Source organism: Bos grunniens, chromosome 16 (assembly GCF_055505025.1).
Source record: "Bos grunniens cultivar Pamir isolate PY7600 chromosome 16, Bosgru_T2T1.0, whole genome shotgun sequence".
Lineage (NCBI taxonomy): Eukaryota > Metazoa > Chordata > Mammalia > Artiodactyla > Bovidae > Bos > Bos grunniens.
The window spans coordinates 5,873,503-5,892,354 of record NC_141180.1 but is presented as its reverse complement, the minus strand read 5'-3'; the positions used below and the strand labels follow the sequence as shown (position 1 = coordinate 5,892,354).

Sequence of the window (18,852 nt, the reverse complement as noted above, 5' to 3'; positions counted from 1 at the left end):
AGCGTATGAGTCTCTCCATCACACTACATGGCATCTCATCAGAGGCACAGAGGTGGGTACCCTTCTCCCTTACCCTGAACTCAGACAGGACCAACCAGACCAGACCTTGCCAACCAGACCCTTCTTTGGAAGAGCTGCCTGGTAACATCAGCCTTGGCATTGAAAGACTAGGGCTCTCGATTCACTCTTGAAGCCAGTTTGTCCTTGCGAATTCCAAGGTGGGATGCAAGCGTCCCTCCACCCCTGCACTGCAGGGGACCCTGTCTCCTCTTGACCCTGAGGCCCCAGTGCCTGCGTCTCCCACATGGACCACCCTTGAGCCCCATGGAAGGAATCTGTGTGGCTGGTCCCCGGGAGCAGTCTGTCCCAGAGTAGATGCTGATTGAGAGGGAAGGGGAAAACAGTACAATTACTGGTCTGTTGAAACCTCTAGATTTAACCAGCCCTGCCAGGCAGGACAGAAGGACCTCAGCTGTTACTGCAATCATTGACTCTAGAAGCTGAAAGAAGCAAGTCTCAAGATACCATTTTGTCTGAAGGAAGAAATCTTACCAATTGGTTATGACATCCTTTGTTTTAATAGCATTCTTTAAGATCAAATAACATCCTTTACTGGTCAAGAAATAGGCTCGGGTTGACTCTGGAGCAGCCTAAAGCCACACAACTCATGGCGACACAGGCAGGATTTGAACGCAGGTCTCTCTGAGTTCCCCACTCTGCCCCCTGCCCCAGGGCTCCATGCCTTCTGGACACCAGGCCAGTTTTCCCACTCACACTTCAACTGTTCGGATCCTGTACCTCTACCAGGCTCCTTGCAGGCTGCAGAGAGCTGTGCTGGGACTTGTGCAGTAGTGTACTGGAGACGATCACCTTCAATCTATTCCCTTTTCTCTGATGCACGCCTTCATCGGGCCAGGGAGGGCTGGGGCTCAATGGGCTGCCCACAGTGTTCATTCCCATGGAAAGGAAGAATATGAGCAAAAAGAGAAGTCAGGAGGTCTGGTAGGATTCCTAAAGCGCAGTCTCTTGGGGAGGCTTCAATGATAATAATAACTAGTATGAGTTAAGCATTCACTGAGTGCCAGCTCCCATGCTAAGAGGCTTCCCTGCATTATCTCATTTACTCAGATGACAACCCGAGGGGTCGGTACCGTCATTATCCCATCCTACCAGAAAGGAGGATGAGACTGGACTTGCCCAAGGTCCCAAATTTCTTCCCAGATTCTGCCTGACAACAGAAGCCACTCACTCTTCAAACTGTGCCTCTGGAGGATGCCTGGCAGGGCGGTGAGACAGTTCATCTTAACCTCACTTGGTGTCCTCTGGCGTCACCTCTGCTCCTGGGACCGTCCCTGCCCCGCCATGGGCTAAGCATGTCTGTGCATGTATGTTGTGGGGCAGGCAGGGGTCTCTGCCCGTGTACTCAATGCTAGAGTGTCTCAGAGAGCCCTGCCCAAAAGGCCAAACCCCAAGTACATCATGATGGCAACTATAATCCTAACGGCGGGAGGCGGAGGGGGACACACTGCCCTCCACCTGTAGGCAATAGAGCTCTCCTGCCCAGAGAAGGGGCGCACACAGCCCTGCCTCCTGCAGCTCCCTACCCAGATGGAGAATATGAGGATTCTGTTATTTCCTTTCCGCAGCTCCTCTTGAGGAATTCATGTCCGGCTACCGGCCCCAGGACATAGCTAAAAATAACCTCTGATTTTCAAACCGAAAGCTCCGTCCATCGGGGAGGCTTTGCGGGTGAGCGCATGGGGCCGGAAGGGCTGTGTCAGAGCTCCTGAGGTCAGCCCAGGCCTCATACCGCTGCGCCTTCCTCTTTCCAAGGAAGCCTGGGGCCTGATGAATCACCCCAGAATAGCACCCCAGTGCAGCCTCCTTGGAGGCGAGCGGCCAGGTGGGGCCCGCCTCTGGCACCAGGGGGGCTGTCAGGTGTGGGAGGCACAGCTGCAGAGGACAGGGGGAGTTTTGAAAGACACGGAGCAGAGAGCACGTGGATCCCGCAGGGGGCATCTATTCGATCCCCAATTCCAGCCCCGTGTAGCCAGGTCGGGGATAAATAAAGGGACCCAGGACCCTGATGCTGGGAAAGATTGAAAGTGGGAGGAGAAGGGGACAACAGAGGATGGGATGGTTGGATGGCATCACCAACTCAATGGACATGAGTTTGAGTAAACTCAGGGAGTTGGTGATGGACAGGGAGGCCTGGCGCGATGCAGTCCATGGGGTCACAAAGAGACGGACATGACTGAGCCACTGACATGAACTGAACTGGACTCTCCTAGGCCGCCTTGGAGCACGTGCTCCATCCTGGGCGTGAGCCTTTTCACTCCTGCTGCCTCATTGCCCAGACTTCTGTCTGGACTTATCTGAGAAGGTTGCCGGCCAGTCTGTCCAGCCGGGAGAAAAGATTTCTCTGCTACAGCCACCACTGTCCCTGCCTCCCCCATAAAAGTCAGGAGCAGGCAGAGCAATGGGAAGGCCCCACCGTCTACCCTCTGCCCACCACTCTCTGAAGGTCTGCAGGAGCCCCACCTTGCCCCTCTGGGCAAGCTTCCCTGGAATACTAGGAAAAGCTGTAGAACCTGGGGCTTGGGAGGGCAGGGAGGGAGCAGGGAAGTCAGGGCAGGGGACTGACCGGCAGGGACGGGCAGCCTGAGGTTGACCATGTGGAGCCTTAAACCATCATGGGGCTCCAGCAGTGGCTACCATGAGACTGACCTTCAACTCACCTCCCTTTGCTCCTGCCCATGTCTCCCAAACCCAGAACTCTCGCCTGGGTGGGTGAGGCTGGACTCAGCCAGCCAGTCCCCATGAGTAAGGTGGCCGGCTCCCCGCTGGACTCAGCCTGCAAAGGAGGCAACAGGGTCCATGCTTTCCGGGGAAGCAGTGGCTGACGTCCTCCTGACCCAAAGAGGAGGGGTGGGTGGTTGTCTGCCCTTTCCCCGGGGACTCTTCAGGTCCTGAATAGCACCCGTCGGGGCCCCGGGCCTAGCTCACTCTCCGAACAAGTTTTCCCTGCTAACACTGCAGGATTCTCTCTAGAGAGGACCAGGCTGAAGGGCGGTGAGAGGCAATGGTAGATGACCAGCTCCCCTCCTTCCTTCCCTGTGGGGAACGGAGCGTGAAAGAGGAAACCAGCAGTGCGAGGGGCTGGACGGCTGAAATAAGAAGGAATTTTATTTGTGACACCAGATTCGGACAGGAGAGCCTGGGAGAGGGCCTCCCTAACCACTGGTGTTTCACAGGCTGGAGCGTTTTCCACTGGACTGGGAGCAAGCAGGAGGAACCTGGCAACTGAGTGGGAAGACTGGCCTTAGTCCTCACACTGGGATCCACTGGCTGCGGGGACTCAGTCTGTTAATCTCTCTGAGAGGTAAAAACGATCTCTGAAGAGGACAGAAATAGAGACGCTTTGTAAAGTTTAAAAAAAAAAAAAAAGCATTTTACAGTGTCAAAGCTGGAGACCAAAATAGATAATAGGATTCCCTGAACATCCCGAAGAGGGAGAATGTTTGTTAAAAATAGAAAAACCCAAATACAGAAGGAAGAGGCTCACAGAGCTAGTAGGCGCTGGGACCTGGGTCAAGCAAGATTTGTTTTCTGTCTGACCGTTCTGCCTCTTGTGTTTTGCAGAACCATGTGAGGGCCAGGCCGGGGAGGCGGAGTTCGCGAGAGATCGGAGGCCCTGTGTCCTGGCCCTCGGCCGGCTCAGAATGGAACAGAGGAGGCCCGGGCCGCGGGCGGCAGACGGGGACGGCTGGCCTGTGGTCCTGCTCTCGGCTGTCTGCGTGCTGCTGGCGCCCCGGGCGGCCGGCGCGCCCCAGTTCAGCACCTTCCACTCGGAGAACCGCGACTGGACCTTCAACCACCTGACGGTGCACCGCGGGACCGGGGCGGTGTACGTGGGCGCCATCAACCGCGTGTACAAGCTGACGGGCAACCTGACCATCCAGGTGGCTCACAAGACGGGCCCGGAGGAGGACAACAAGTCCTGCTACCCGCCGCTGATCGTGCAGCCCTGCGGCGAGGTGCTTACGCTGACCAACAACGTCAACAAGCTGCTCATCATCGACTACTCGGAGAACCGGCTGCTGGCCTGCGGCAGCCTGTACCAGGGCGTGTGCAAGCTGCTGCGGCTCGACGACCTCTTCATCCTGGTGGAGCCGTCCCACAAGAAGGAGCACTACCTGTCCAGCGTCAACAAGACGGGCACGATGTACGGGGTGATCGTGCGCTCCGAGGGCGAGGACGGCAAGCTCTTCATCGGCACGGCCGTGGACGGCAAGCAGGACTACTTCCCCACGCTGTCCAGCCGCAAGCTGCCACGCGACCCTGAGTCCTCCGCCATGCTCGACTACGAGCTGCACAGCGACTTCGTCTCTTCGCTCATCAAGATCCCCTCCGACACCCTGGCCCTGGTGGCCCACTTCGACATCTTCTACATCTACGGCTTCGCCAGCGGGGGCTTCGTCTACTTCCTGACGGTCCAGCCCGAGACGCCCGAAGGCGTGGCCATCAACTCGGCCGGGGACCTCTTCTACACCTCGCGCATCGTGCGGCTCTGCAAGGACGACCCCAAGTTCCACTCCTACGTGTCCCTGCCCTTTGGCTGCACGCGGGCCGGGGTGGAATACCGCCTCCTGCAGGCCGCCTACCTCGCCAAGCCTGGGGACGCGCTGGCGCGGGCCTTCAACATCAGCAGCCAGGACGACGTGCTGTTCGCCATCTTCTCCAAAGGGCAGAAGCAGTACCACCAGCCGCCGGATGACTCTGCCCTCTGCGCCTTCCCCATCCGCGCCATCAACCTGCAGATCAAGGAGCGCCTGCAGTCGTGCTACCAGGGCGAGGGCAACCTGGAGCTCAACTGGCTGCTGGGGAAGGACGTGCAGTGCACCAAGGCGGTAAGGAGGGCGCCCTGGCACACACCCCGCTCAGTACACGCCTGCCCCCAGACCCCTGCGGGAGGAAATGGCAACCCGCTCCAGTATTCTTGCCAGGAAAACCCCATGGACAGATGAGCCTGGCGGGGCTACCGTCCATGGGGTCGCAAAGAGTCAGACATGACTGCTACTGGACAACCCAGACCATCGCAGCCTGCAGTGAGAGAGGTGGCAGGTTCATGCACTTGAGCTACGTTTGTCGATCCTGCGGAATCATTCCGCATATATCTCATCCAGTGTCTCTACCCCACCAGCCACTGTTGTAAGCGTTGCCGGCTTCAGCCGTGAACCCTACCACATCACGACCTGCCCTCATGGAGTTTTTGTGTGTGTCCACGACTTTTGCTCAGTCGTGTCCAACTCTTTGCAAACCCATGGACTGCAGCCCGCCAGGCTCCTCTGTCCATGGGGATTCTCCAGGCAAGAATACTGGAGTGGGTTGCCATGCCCTCCTCCAGGGGATCTTCCCAATCCAGGGATCGAACCTGGGTCTCCCGTGCTGCAGGCAGACTCTTTAACGTCTTAGCCACCAAGGAAAGCCCCTCACTCACTTCGTTAGTGAGGCAAGACATAGAAATACATAAAACGGGTAGTCTCTCCAGTGATGACTGTTGCTTTGGAGAGAAAATAAAGCAGGGAATGGGGAGAGGCAGGACCCAAGAGGATTGGTTCATTGAGAAAGCAGCATCTGAGCAAAGAATGAGGAAGAGCCAGCTGTGTGGGTATCTGGGGAGAGCGTTGGAGAGAGTGGGCAGGAACAGCAGTACAGAGAATGCCGGGCATGCCCGGAGCGTGTGAGGAAGAGCGAGGAGACCAGTGCAGCTGGACCACAGCATGTGGCAGAAATTGTGGCTGGAGAGGAGGCCGGTCAGGGGTAACAGGGACCACGTCCTGCCCTCGCAGGGCCCTGCCGGCCACGGTGAGGGGTAAAGGAGGCAGGCAGGTATGTAGGCTAGAGAGGGTGAAGCGCAACTGATAGGTTGAAAACTAGGGAAGAAGAACCAGGCATCCCAGCAGAGGGAAAGAAGGAGAGGAAGGGGAGTTCAGAGTCCAGACCTGAGGGTGGCAGAGACAAGGAAGTTGGTGGCGAGCCCTGTCCTGTGAGAGGATCAGAATGCCGCCATCTCGGTGGTCACCGTGATCCATCAGTCTGTCCATCCATCTGTCACGTCATCCATCTACCCACCCCTCCGTTCTTCCCTTCATCCCTCCTTCCGTCCATCCATTCAGCAAGAGGGTATCAAAGATCTCTCGAGTGCCCAGTACCGTACTGGGCACTGGGAATGCAGACATAAAAAAGACACGGTCGTGACTGTCCAAAAAAATAGCCAGCCGCGTCATGTAATGCCGAAGAGTTTGGGATTCACAGTTTAGATTCCATCTGTGCTACTTCCTGGCTTCAGAAGTGGCTTAGTGTGTCTACATCATCATCTGTGAAGTGGGACTCATAATGCCTGCTTCACAGGATGATCAGATGTGGCAAGATTAACACCATGCCTGGCGTGTTAGGTTGGCCATTATTAGTTAACTGTTACACAGTGTGACAAATTCTAAGATGGATTTCTGTGCAAAGTCCTGTGGACATGAGATCTGCAGCCTGGGGAGCAATGTGACACCAAGTGACCCATATGGCTGCCTTTTGAACCCCGTAAAGAGGGAGGGTCTGCTACTGGGACCAAAAGCCACTTCTTAAAGCAAGAAAAAAAAATCACACGTAGACTATGCTTCTGTTCCTACTGTCGGTTTCTTGGTAAATAGAACAGTAGTTAAGGACACAGGCTTGGAATTCCAACAGATTTGTATTTAAAAGTCATTCCTACCACTTGTGTGACCTTGGGCAAGTTACGTACCTGATCTGAGTTGTATTTTTATTTTAACAATAGAAATACCAAGTCTCTTTTTATGGTTTTTATGAGGATTAAAAGTATGTATTAGTGCAATACTTGGCACATAGCATCTAATACAGAGAAGGCGATGGCACCCCACTCCAGTACTCTTGCCTGGAAAATCCCATGGATGGAGGAGCCTGGTGGGCTGCAGTCCATGGGGTCGTTAAGAGTTGGACATGACTGAGTGACTTCACTTTTACTTTTCACTTTGCTGCATCGGAGGAGGAAATGGCAACCCACTCCAGTGTTCTTGCCTGGAGAATCCCAGGGACGGGGGAGCCTGGTGGGCTGCCGTCTATGGGGTCACACAGAGTCGGACACGACTGAAGTGACTTAGCAGCAGCAGCAGCATCTAATAAATGACAGCTATATATTAATTAAAGAACCAATCATTTCTTGTTATTTTTCCTTCGTACAATGAGGAGGTTGAGCTAAATAGTTTCCAAAGTTCTTTACAGCCCTGAAATTCTATAACCTATGGCCCCAATGAATTGAGAAAGTAGCACTGAGATATATACATTGCCATGTGTAAAATAGACAGCCAGTGAGAAGGTGCTGTATAACCCAGGGAGCTCCGCCCAGTGCTCCGTGATGACTTGGATGTGGGGAGAGATGCTCCTGAGGGCGGGTATATATGTATACTTGCATCTGATTCACATTGTTGTACAGCAGACAACAACCCAGTATTGAAAGCAATTATCCTCCAATTAAAAATAAATTTAAAAGATAATAAAACAAAAATACAGATTGACAACCAAAAAAAAAGAAGAAGAAGAAATGGCCTTCAGTCAGCACAGCAGGCTGCCCACCACAGGTTTGTTAAATGAATAAATAAAATTCCCTCAAGCACTTAAAAAAACAGAGAAGAGGAGAGGAAACAAAAGGGTTAACGCCTTGCAGAGTCTGTCCTGGTTCCCACTGCCCAGAGGGGGCCTTGTCAGGAGGAAACTGCTGATTCCTGCCTGCTTCTGAGCCAGAGGAAGGAGGAAGAGCCCACACCCTCACGGGACTCCCCTGTCTGCAGAGACAAGCCTGGGCTAGTAAGCAAAGGGCTGCAAAGGCGGGGGACAGCAAGTGGGCTATAGGGCTCGGAGAGAAGAGCCCCGCACTCAACACGCCCACCCAGAGCATCAGACTCTGTTGAGGCCACCTGGATAGCAGGGGTGGGGTGGGGGGCTACAGAAAGGGCCCCTTACCGTCCTTATAGTCCCAGACCTGGGCACCCAGAGGCATTTCAGTGGCCTCAGAGGGGCTTAAGGATGAGTGAGAGAAGCAGAGGTCCCAGGGCTTAATTTTAACATGCTCTCTGGACTCACAGGAAACTCTCAGATAAAAGATTTTGAGCTCTGTTCCCAGAAAAGAAATAAGGAAGGGAACCCTCACTCACTTAATAGCAGCTCTGTCCTAAAGGCTGTGCTGGCCAGCTTAAGGGTTATCTCACTTGATCCTTAGTATGACCCTATAAAGCAAGGGTGTTTGACAGATGGAAATAAAGATCCCCAAAACTCAATTGCTAACATCAATACAACCATAAATGGCACAGCAGGGGGCTGGATGCGGTTTAGCCCATAGGACTTCTGAATCCAAGCTCTTTGCCTTTAACCATGATGTTCCTAAGGAAAGCCATGCTTCAGGCTCTCCCTTTCTGGACAAAAGTAAACGGGCAGCAGATGTCTGAGAATATCTGACAACTTAGAGAAGAGAGAAAGAAATGCTGGCCAATCCTGGCAGCTTAGGCTCAGAACAAGCCATTTCCCTCCCAGTCTGGGGATTCTGGACTCAGGAGGGATATAGAGAAATTCAAAATCACAGACAAGTGTTCAGCTTCTGTCATCATTTCTCGGAAGCTGGCTTGAGTTATGCCTGAGCCCAGACTCTGCAGCCTTACTGGTACCTGGAGAGAGTGAGAAAGAAAGCAAGGCCGTGAAATCAAGAACTTTCAGAGCCGAAAGGCAGCTTGACGATTGCCTGATCCAGTCCTTTTCGTTTACAGTTGAGAACATTTAGACTCAAAGAGGGTGTGTGACGGATCTAGATCACCTGTCTGGCTAGGGGTGGAGGCAGGGCTACAATCTAGATTTTCTGATTCTTTATCAGGGCACTTGTGCCTACAGTGTAGGGATGAGAAAGAGAAGTAGAAAAGGTAAAAAGTGGTAGCTGAGTCCTCTGACCTGCCTTTCTAGGGAGCTTGAAATTTCCATCATTGGCTCCAGGGATGTGCTGGTGAGTCTTAAACGCATGGTTCTATGCAGGCAGTGAATGTGGTAGGAAAGAGATGGGGCTGGGGGATCTTGATCAGAAGCATCTGCCAATGTCCTTGGTGTAAATACTCCCACTGTGAATGATTTCAAGCCACTAATGTGAAGCCACTAAATGCAGAGATAGATGTATGGGCATCCCTCCTGAGCTGGCTGGAGCAGGTCATTGCTCCACTCCCTTTCTGAGAAACTTATCTCTTCTGTTGTGCAGAGTTGCATAAAATCCAGAGTTCAAGGTAATCCTTAACCTAAGACTTAAGTTTCCTTTCCTAAAGAATAAACACATGCATACACATGCAGCCACACACAAGCGGAGTGCCGTGACCCACTTGTTGGAGCAGCAGATCGCTACGGAAGGATGGAAGCACCGTCCCCTTTGGATCTGAACAGGGAATGGAAGGGAAGTCCCTGTTTTACCAAAAGGGAAAAAAAAAAAAAAACATGCTGATACACAGTTCTTCCTAGGAAATGAGTCTGTCAGGGAGTAATAAGTCAGCCTGCTCTTCCCTGGTGTGGCTGAGAGGAGGAGCGTGATGGGAACACGTCTCTCCACCATGCCTTCCATGCTTCCTGTGACCATCATTTCCTTCCTCCCCGGGATGCCCAGAAGGAACAGCTGCAACAGGGCTCAGTGCTCTTTCAGGCCCAGAGTTGGCAACTTTTGCCCAAAGGGTCCCCTGTTGTATAATCAGCCAGGCCATTTCAGAGGACCTGTCATGGCCAGCCCCAGGCCAAACACTGTGCAGAGAATGCAAGCTCCTTAGCAGGACCTGGTCTTGGGATGCATGCAGTCTGTTTTCTTCTTCTTTTTTTTTTTTTTTAGCTGAGTGAGACCTTGGAAATAATTTAAAAGCTCCTAAAGAGGATGTTACTAGTTAAGGTTCACAGAGCCACACAGAGATAGAGCAGAGGGTAGAAATCTTTCTCTCCAGCTATTTTTCCACTTGTTCAAGGCCATCTCCTTTCGAAGTGCCCCAGTCTCTCCTGATAGATACTCTTTATACAAGCACACCCTGCAAAAGGCTGCTAATGGGAAGGTCTTCATCCTCAGAATCTACCCAAACTCCATTGAAGCCCTCTAACAGACGATGGTGAAAATTGCTGTGTGCCTGTGCTTACTCGCTCAGTCGTGTCTGACTCTTGTGACCCCATGGACTGTAGCCCACCAGGCTTCTCTGTCCATGGGATTCTCCAGGCAAGAATACTGGAGTGAGTTGCATGTCTTCCTCCAGGGCATCTGCCCGAGCCAGGCAGAACCCGTGTCTCCTGCATTGCATGTAGGTGGATTCTTTACCCACTGAACCATAAGGGAAGCCTGAAAATCACTGTCCAACGTAACCAATCTTTGCAGGCATCATTTCCTTTCCTCCCCAGTGATTCTCTCATGCAGATGGGCAGGTAGTGTGACACATGAAGAAACTGAGACTCATGTAGATGAAGTAACTTTTCCAAAGTATAAGGCACTGTTCAATATTACGATAACCGTTTTCAGTCTATCCCCAGTATGGGATGTGGAATGGCTGAAAATTCCTTATGCCCAGAGGCAGGACTTTACAGTCCAGGAAACAAATAAGGAGCCCCGTCCAGGCTGGTAAGAATCTTGTGAGGTTGCCTCTAGACTGAATCTTCACTGTCTAAACAGAAAGAACCCCACCAATGGCATGGGCCACAGGGAGTTTCAATGACAAGGACATAAGTTCCAGCAATCAGTTTTGCAGATTGCCGCTGGTGATCTCTGGGTGGCAGCGGGTGCAGAAGGAAGAAAACTGCTGGGTCCTCTCTCTGGATTCGCTGGAGCCAGCGTAGGTTCACGGGGCGGGTGTGTGGGTCTGCGCGGGCAGCACATGTTAGTCCCCACGCCTGCACTTCTCCGAGGCCCAGTGTCCCGGACTGGTGGCCGCAGTGGCTGGGCTGGTGTGGGGTGACTCGGCCCTGCCTCCGCTGACACTCACCCCAGGTCCCTCCCCTTCTCTCCAGCCGGTGCCCATCGATGACAACTTCTGTGGACTGGACATCAACCAGCCACTCGGAGGCTCGGTCCCAGTGGAGGGCCTGACCCTGTACGCCACCAGCCGGGACCGCATGACCTCAGTGGCCTCCTACGTTTACAACGGCTACAGCGTGGTGTTCGTGGGGACAAAAAGCGGCAAGCTGAAAAAGGTAAGGGTCTGAGCCTGGATGTCCCGATGCTGTAACTAGAGGCAACTTGGTTTTCTTGGGGGTGGGGTTAGTTAAAATGGGGACGGCACTAGGGGGTAATCCGTGGTTTATCTTCCAGCTAGTTCCTCTAGCTGTTGGGCAATGAGTGTCTTGGGAATATACACATATTTCAATATTGTTGAAACACCAAGGAATTAGGAAGGTGTGTCTGTCTAAAGGAGAAAAAACAAATGTTATCTTCAAATCAAGTAGAACTGATTTTTTTATTATCTATACTATGAATGGCTCACATCACAAATCCCTCCCCACAGCTTCTAGAGTTGAGCAGAAGTCTTTGTTGAGTCCCAGGAAGCTGCTTGAAGCAGATGATGGGTCCTGGTTCTCAGTAAATGTGGTGCAGCTCTGGGATGGTGTACGTGCCTGGCTTAGAGGCCATTCCCGTCTCCTTTTCCTGCAGTCGCAGACCCTTCCCCACCCCTCCTTCCCCACCCCCAGGACCCAGGAGCAAGTAGACATCTTATCCCGTGTGTGTGTGTGTGTGTGTGTGTGCGCGCGCGCGTGTGTGCATGCCTGCCCTGGGCACTTCTGCCTGCAGGAGGGCATGGGCCCTCTGGGGCTGGCAGCGCGGGAAGCCTCCTGCGAGGCAGGCTGAGGCTGGCAGCTTGTACCTGCTTGTCTAGCGCTCCGGGCATGGAGATGACGGAGCGCAGTCTGGTTCATTACGTGGGATTACAGCCGCTGCATTCTTTCCGGTCCCTGCTAATCCCTTTTTCCCAAGCTCACCCCTCCCTCCTGCCCCCTTTCCCCGTGCCCCCACCTGTGGATCAAGGCACCGGCCAGACCTCTCTGCATCTCACCTTTGATGTTGGCTTCAACCCTCCTAGCTCTTCCCTCCTAATCCATTTAGAGCCTCTGGAGAGGTGTTGGTTGTTTGGGAAGGAGGGTGGCAGGGAAGGAGCCTGAGGAGGAAGTACCGTGTTCTGCTTGTTCTGAGTTGCTGGCCAAGGAGGTGAGAAAAACCGGTCTGGGTTGATGTGGAGGTGCTGAACCCAGCAGACCTCTTCTTCTTGTGGTACCAGAGCCCCTTAAGCCTTTCCTCACTCCAGGGAGAGCTTCCTGCCTCTTCCAGCCCTGCACCCTCTCCTTGGCCTGGGACTGTGGGCCCTGGCTTGGTTTCAGGCCCAGGAGACTGAGGATACGTGTGGTCCCTGTGTTTGCTTTTCCAAGAGTGGAGAGGGAAGGGGTTGGCCTTCTGAGATTCCACTAGGATTTAAAAGTGGTATATTCTGGGAAAGAATCTGCAAAGGAATGTATATATTTAAAACTGAATCAGTTTGGTGTGGCTCAGATGGTAAAGAAATTTGCCTGTAGTGGGGGACACCCAGGTTCGATCCCTGAGTTGGAACGATCCCCTGGAGAAAGAAATGGCAACCCATTCCAGTATTCTTGCTTGGAGAATTCCGTGGACAGAAAGCCTGGCAGGGGACAGTTCATGGGATCGCAAAGAGTCGGACACAACTGAGCAACGAACACACACACACATACCTGAACCTAACACAACATTATAAACCAACTGTACTTTGACTTTTAAAAAGTAGTGTAGGATCAGAAAGACCCCCTGGAGGAGGAAAGGGCACCAGACTCTAGTACTTGCCTGGAGAATTCCATGGACAGAGGAGCCGGGTGAGCCACAGTCCATATGGAGTTGCAAAGAGTCAGACACGACTGAACGACTGAGCACAGCATATATTCTATCCACAGGGTTCAACTTGGACACTCCGAGGCTGGCTACCTTTCTGCAGGGTTATCTATACAGTCGAGTAGATTTTGCCCAGGGACTTTGGGCCAAAGGGTCTATGGGAGTTGAAGTCTAGCCCAAACTCTCCTTGTCAAGCCAGGCGCCCTCGGGTATAAAGATACCCCCAGAGGGGTCCTCTTACTCTTTCATCTGCCCATAGAGACCACCTCCTTCTCAGCTGCACAAGGACTTTCTAAGGCCAGCAGTGGCCACAACCAGGCTGGTGCTCAGCATCTTTTCCTGTCCTTCTGGAACCTTCAGTCTTCTTCTGGATCATTCCTGTGACCCTGTCTCTGTTCTCTTGAAAGTTCTATTAAAGGCGGGAGTCATGCTTCATTCATATTTATTTCCTTCTTCCTGCCTCATCCTTTCATCAAATGTTCCCTCCTGGGATGGGCCCCAAAACGAGCTTGCAAAATAGAACCCTTTTCTGAGAATTCTTAGAGACCGTGTAGCCCAACACTAGTGTTATTTGACAGGAAAACTGAGGTCCAGAGAGGAGAAATGACTCATCCGAGCTTGGAGACGAGGACAAATTGCCTCTTGCCCTGACACCCAACTTGGCACCCTTTCTACATAAAGAGGCAGCCACGGAGCCTGAGGGTGGAGGCTGAGAACAGTCTTCGGGTTCAGGCTTGCTACAGGGTTCAGCCAGGGGCTAGCACCTTCACTCTGCTGGACTCTGGATCCGAGTTAGGGAATTACTGTTTTCTGAATGGATGGATGAGGGCTGAGTGAAGGCAGAACCCCCCAGCTAGGCCCAAAGGACCCTGTGCACACCTTCCATGGCCTCTGTGCGTCTTGCGCACACAGACAGGGCGCTGCTCGGGGCGCCTTTCCAAGCCAGGCTCTCCAGGTGGCCGAGTCCTCCTAGCCCTGTAGGAACCCCAGCAGACAGGCCACTAAGGAGGCAAGCTGCAGGGTTCGAGGACGAAGCTGGGGGTGTGGCCACCCACAGCTTGTTCCGACCTGCAGGCCGGCTCCTTCTCCTCTCTCTCGGCTTCGCTGTTCTCTGCCTGTTTCTATGAGCTCATAATACCCCTCTTTCTCCTCCAGCGACTCACCCTTCCTTTCCACCCACACGCCTTGGAAGCACCTGATACCAGTGCCAGGCTCCCACGAGCCTCCCGTTTACCCAGAGAAATGGCCCATAAGGAATTTGTGGAATGTCCCCAGGAAACCCTACCACGGTCCAGGCCCCAAAGCTCTTTCAACACAGGAAGGAAAATAAAGAAAAAATATATATATATAGCCAAGAGTTTGGAGACGGGAGGGAAGCTGGGTGCGTCAGAACCACTCATTTCTTCCCTGCCTGGCCAGGCGTCTGTCAGACCGTGTGGACTGCGTCCATGGCAGCCCATGGGAACAGGATGTCCCGAGTGGGGACGGCTAGAGGAAGCAGAGACTCGCTAGACGTGGCAGGACCGTGAAGGGCTGCTCTGTGCTGTGTCACGTTCATGCTCACACCCAGCCCTCTGCTAGACACGTGGAGAGCAGTGCAGACAGGCCACTGCCTGCTGAGTCGTGAACACGCGGAGGGAACAAACAGAATGAGGGCGAGACCTCAGAACCAAGAGGGGTCATACTTGCAGAGCCTAAGGTCCAGTGCAGTAGAGGCCATAAGAGGACAGGCCAGAATCCCCTACAGAGATGGAACAGTTCCAGAGATATCAGCTGCAACCGGGTGATTAACCTGGAGGGCTTCCTGGAAGAGGAAGCTTACCAGGATTTGCTCCAAGACTGAATTAAACAAAGCGATGAGTTGAGGGCGGGAGAAAGGGACCGTGTAGACCTCGGCTGCCACATTGAGAAGATACGAAGCATGTGTCAGGAAGGTCTAGAATGCCTGGCGGGGCTTGGAGGACTCGGTGAGGTGGAAGCCAAGAGGCAGAATGTCTTGAGGCTTCAGGCGTTAAGAGGATCAAGTGAAAAGGACCTTGGGATTTTCACTGACCTTGTGAGCCAACTGTCTGATCCGGCAGAGTTAATTAGCCTTCACCACACGAACAAAAGAGCGAATTCCAAGTCATGAGAAATGGGGACTCCACTTTACACTGGAGATAACATTGTAAGAGGGCTAAGTCAACTAAAAAGCATTAGCTCAGCAAGGGCTGGAAGGATATGGGAGTCTTGCTCTCCGGAGAATATGTTTAAAAGGATGCTAGCCCAAGGGAAGAAGAGTAAAGGAGGAGACCTAACAGCTTTCTTCACACAGTGTGATTTACTGAGCACTTATTAAGTGTTGTTCATAGAGCTTTATCTCCTAACTCATCTAATCTTTGTATCACTCCCTGGGGTAAGTGCTGTGATGCCCTCCATTTTACTGATGAGGAAACGGAGGCCCAGAAAGGTAAAGAAGTATGTCCAAGGCTGCACGGCAAAGGACGTGGCAGAGCTGGGGTTCGAACCTGGATCGCCTGGTTTCCCAAGCTTCGGGCTTCTCCGCTAAGCTGTGCCAGATGAATTAGACCGACTCGTGTGGCCCCAAAGGGCACCCGAGGGCCACCAGGTGGGGCTTCCGGTGAAATAGCTTTCCACTTAGTATAAGGAAGGAGCTTCTGGTAGCCAAACCGTCCCATCATAGAAAGGGTTGACTCAGAAGGAAATGATCTCCCAGTCTCAGTGGAAGCATTGGGGCAGAGCCTGGGTGGCCCCCGATCAGGGAGGCTGTGGAGGGCGCCTGCCCCACGCACGTGACTTTCCATTCATGCCACCGCTCCTGCTGTGCCTCCTTCGGTAGGAGTGGGGGTTAAGGGGCGCCAGAGGAGGCGTCCAGAGCCGGGAGGCCGAGGCCCCCGGGGTGTGTGGGCTCTGAAGTCCCCGCTGGGCCTGTGCTGACCCTTGGGGTGTGGCAGAAAGGCCCCTCGGGGTCAGCAGGGAGACACTTGGCCCAGAGAGAGGGCGAGACGGGGCGCAGATGATGGTGAAAGTGGGCTGGCCTGGGACGCGGGGCCCCCCGGACCTGGGTGCGACCGACTCCCGACAGCCCTCCTGGCCGCGGGCGGGCCGTGGGGGCCCCCGGAGCAGACAGGGAAGAGTGTGGCCACAGGGACCACGAGCTCGTTGCCTACCGTATCCCAGGTTGGCGCGTGCAGTCCGAGAGGCAGGCCGCGGGCTGTAGGAGGGAAGGGGCTGAGCCGAGATGGCAAGAGACACCAGGAGCAGGAGGTGAGACTCATAGGGCTTGGGGCAAAGACCTCTTGGTTCCTCTCCTTCATTCGCAGCTGCTAAAACCACTGCCTCAAGGCCTGTCTTCCCTTTTTTCGGCCTCCTCTGGCCCCCCAGCCCCAGGGCCTCCCAAGAGCAGGGGCCTGCTTCTCCTTCTTGTCCCTGCACCGCGACACCCCTCCTGCTGTTGGAGGCCCGTCCTCACCTAGCCCGTAAGGCCCTCCTCAGATACCCCACCGCTTTGCTCCAACAAACACAGGAGCAGCTGCTAACACGTCCCCGCCTCTTGAGAGTCACCATCCTAGAGATCAGGGACCCTCTTTTCCATAGATGTCACCCATCCCTGCGGTCAGATCCCTTGCCTCTCACCCCTCGGGGGCTCATGAAATTTGTCTCAGATGTACTGGGTATACCTCCTCCAGGCCAGACATGCATGTGTACACAGTGATATAGAGCCAGACACCAAGAGTGACTCCTGTTCACGTGGCTGGTTTGCAGAGGAAGGAAGTTGGGATGTGGTGGGCAGGTCTGGGCGGAAGGGGAGGTGGGTGAGGAGTCTAAGAAGCAAGAGAACGGCCAGGACAGGAAGAGAGTTTGTTTGCTGGTGAACAGCGCTTGGAAGAGAGTGGAGCGGAGGTCTCAGAAATGTGGACGGAGCTGGGAAAAGGGAGCTGGGTTGCCGCAGTCGCTTGCGTATCCCCAGGAGAGCATGGCCAGCCATCTGCTTCGCCTGCATCACGGGCAGGCTTGCCTCCAGCAGGGAGGCAGGTACAAAGGCCCAGGTGACGGCCCTCCCCAGCACCATGCCCCCTGCCAGCCCTCTGTTTATTGGACGAACTCCCGGACATTTTGGCAAATCCACAGAGACTCAGCCTTTTCAAGGTCTGGGGAGGGTCGTGGCCTCTTCTAGCCCCACCTTCTTTCCGGATGGCTAAGGCAGCCACCAGAATGCCTGTGAAATTCTTGAGGAAAATTCTTTCTGCCTTCCCCCATGGGACCTAGCAGTGCAAGGCCTCCAGTCCGCAGCCCACAGGAAACCCGTCTGACGTCCCTTCCCATTCCTATTCTTCTCTTTGTAAGCTCACAGACGATTTACTGAGCCAAGTCAGGAAAACTGCAAGCTTCTTGCAGGAGTAGCTTAAGAGCTGGAAAGGCTCCATCAGGAGCACAGAAGGATTAAGTCTCCCGGGCCCTGGGGCTGATGGCTCAGTTACTTGATAACACTGATTATTTGTAAGATATCTTTCCGCAGTTCTTTGCATCCTCCACAAATATTCCAGCTAAGGGTGGTGACTGCTCCCTGCATCTCCGCTCCATCTTCCAAATGTGGAAAACGGAGCCCCCGGGATGTTCAATATCTTGCCCAAGGTTACACGGCCCCGCCGTTGGCAACACGGAAAGCTTGGCATTTAGGCTTCCTCCCACACAGACGTTCCTAACCTATGACTTGGCTCCCTTGTGGGGTGGGGTTGTCTTGTGGACGGAAAGCCAAGTTGGATGCAAAGCTGAGAAACATGCCCCTCTCCGTGAGCCAACGCCACCGAACAATAGCCACTCATTCCTCACTCCTCGGAGTGGAAATGATTCACTCGGTCTCTTGGTGTGAACCCTGAATCAAGTAAACAGCCAGGGTCGCGGCTCTTGTCGCAGGAGGCTCAGCGGCTGTCCCGGGACCTGGGACCACTGGGCCGATGCTCTGGCTCCCCGAGACATCTCAGCAGCAGCTCCAGGGGCTGGGGGGAGTGGGAAGCAGACACCCTCTCCTCCTGCCCTAGGGCCCGCGCGGAGGAGGTTGGGGTGGTGGTTGGAGCTCACCATCACATCCCTAGTAATGAGGTTGGCTCCCTGCCCAGGCTCCTGCCGCCAAACTCGCTGTTTGTTTTGTTGTTTTATCGGCCTCTTGGGTCCCGAGAACCGGTCTTCTGAAAGCTGGGAAAGGCAGCATTTCGTTGGCACAGGGAAGGGGGCACATTTACAGAATCCCCCTAAACCCTTGCCCCCGGCCAAAACATCTCCCGCACTTGACCACGACAAGCGGGGAGAGGGGTGTGGGTTTCTACCTGGAGCCCCCGCTGAGCTCAGGGAAGAGGCCCTGATCTCCCAGAGCCATTCTGAAAGGGAGAAGGGAAAGGTTCGTTTACTGTTCTCAGCTTTTGTGTGCCTCCTCGTGTGCTTCAGTCCCGGGCAGGCCCTGCGTGAGGCGCCAGGCCGCGTGCTCAGCTGGCTGCTTACCACACCCGAGAGGAACCCTTTGGAGTCCAGGCTGTGTCTCAGAGCAGGTGAAGCACAAGGGTCATGATTCAAGCTCTCGGAACCCAAGTGGCCCAATAGGTTCTGGAGAATTTTCAGAGGCCACAGTGCTAATGTTTGCAGAGCATCTTTAGGAACATACAAACCGCATCGACGTACATCCTTTTGGACCATTGAGCCTCGCCTGCTTGTGAATACAGAGCATGGCAAAGAGCTCAAAGTTGGACAAGACCTCCGAAGACCACCTGGTCCTGTCCTCCTGCCCTCAGATAGGAGCTTGTTTGCATAACAAAGAGCATCTGAGCTTCCAGAGTGCAGTCCTGACTCCAACTATTAACTGCTTGACCTCTGAGCTTTAGTTCCCTCATGTGTAAAATGAA

The 18,852-nt window shown here is 53.9% G+C and overlaps 1 protein-coding gene across 4 annotated transcripts in view; it reads left to right on the top strand.

Moving 5' to 3' along the window:
• The window catches only part of PLXNA2 (plexin A2), a 233,673-nt gene that overhangs the window by 22,627 nt on the left and 192,194 nt on the right, over positions 1–18,852 (top strand). For 2 of the 4 annotated variants that reach the window (XM_086342253.1, XM_086342250.1), the window contains exons 2-3: positions 3,643–4,910; positions 11,074–11,256. In XM_086342253.1, coding sequence (XP_086198379.1) covers positions 3,723–4,910; positions 11,074–11,256 — 1,371 coding nt within the window. In that variant the 5' untranslated portion in view covers positions 3,643–3,722. Of the gene's footprint in view, positions 1–1,646; positions 1,750–3,254; positions 3,383–3,642; positions 4,911–11,073; positions 11,257–18,852 lie in introns of all 4 variants that reach the window. The other 2 variants (XM_086342252.1, XM_086342251.1) reach the window with 2 other exon arrangements.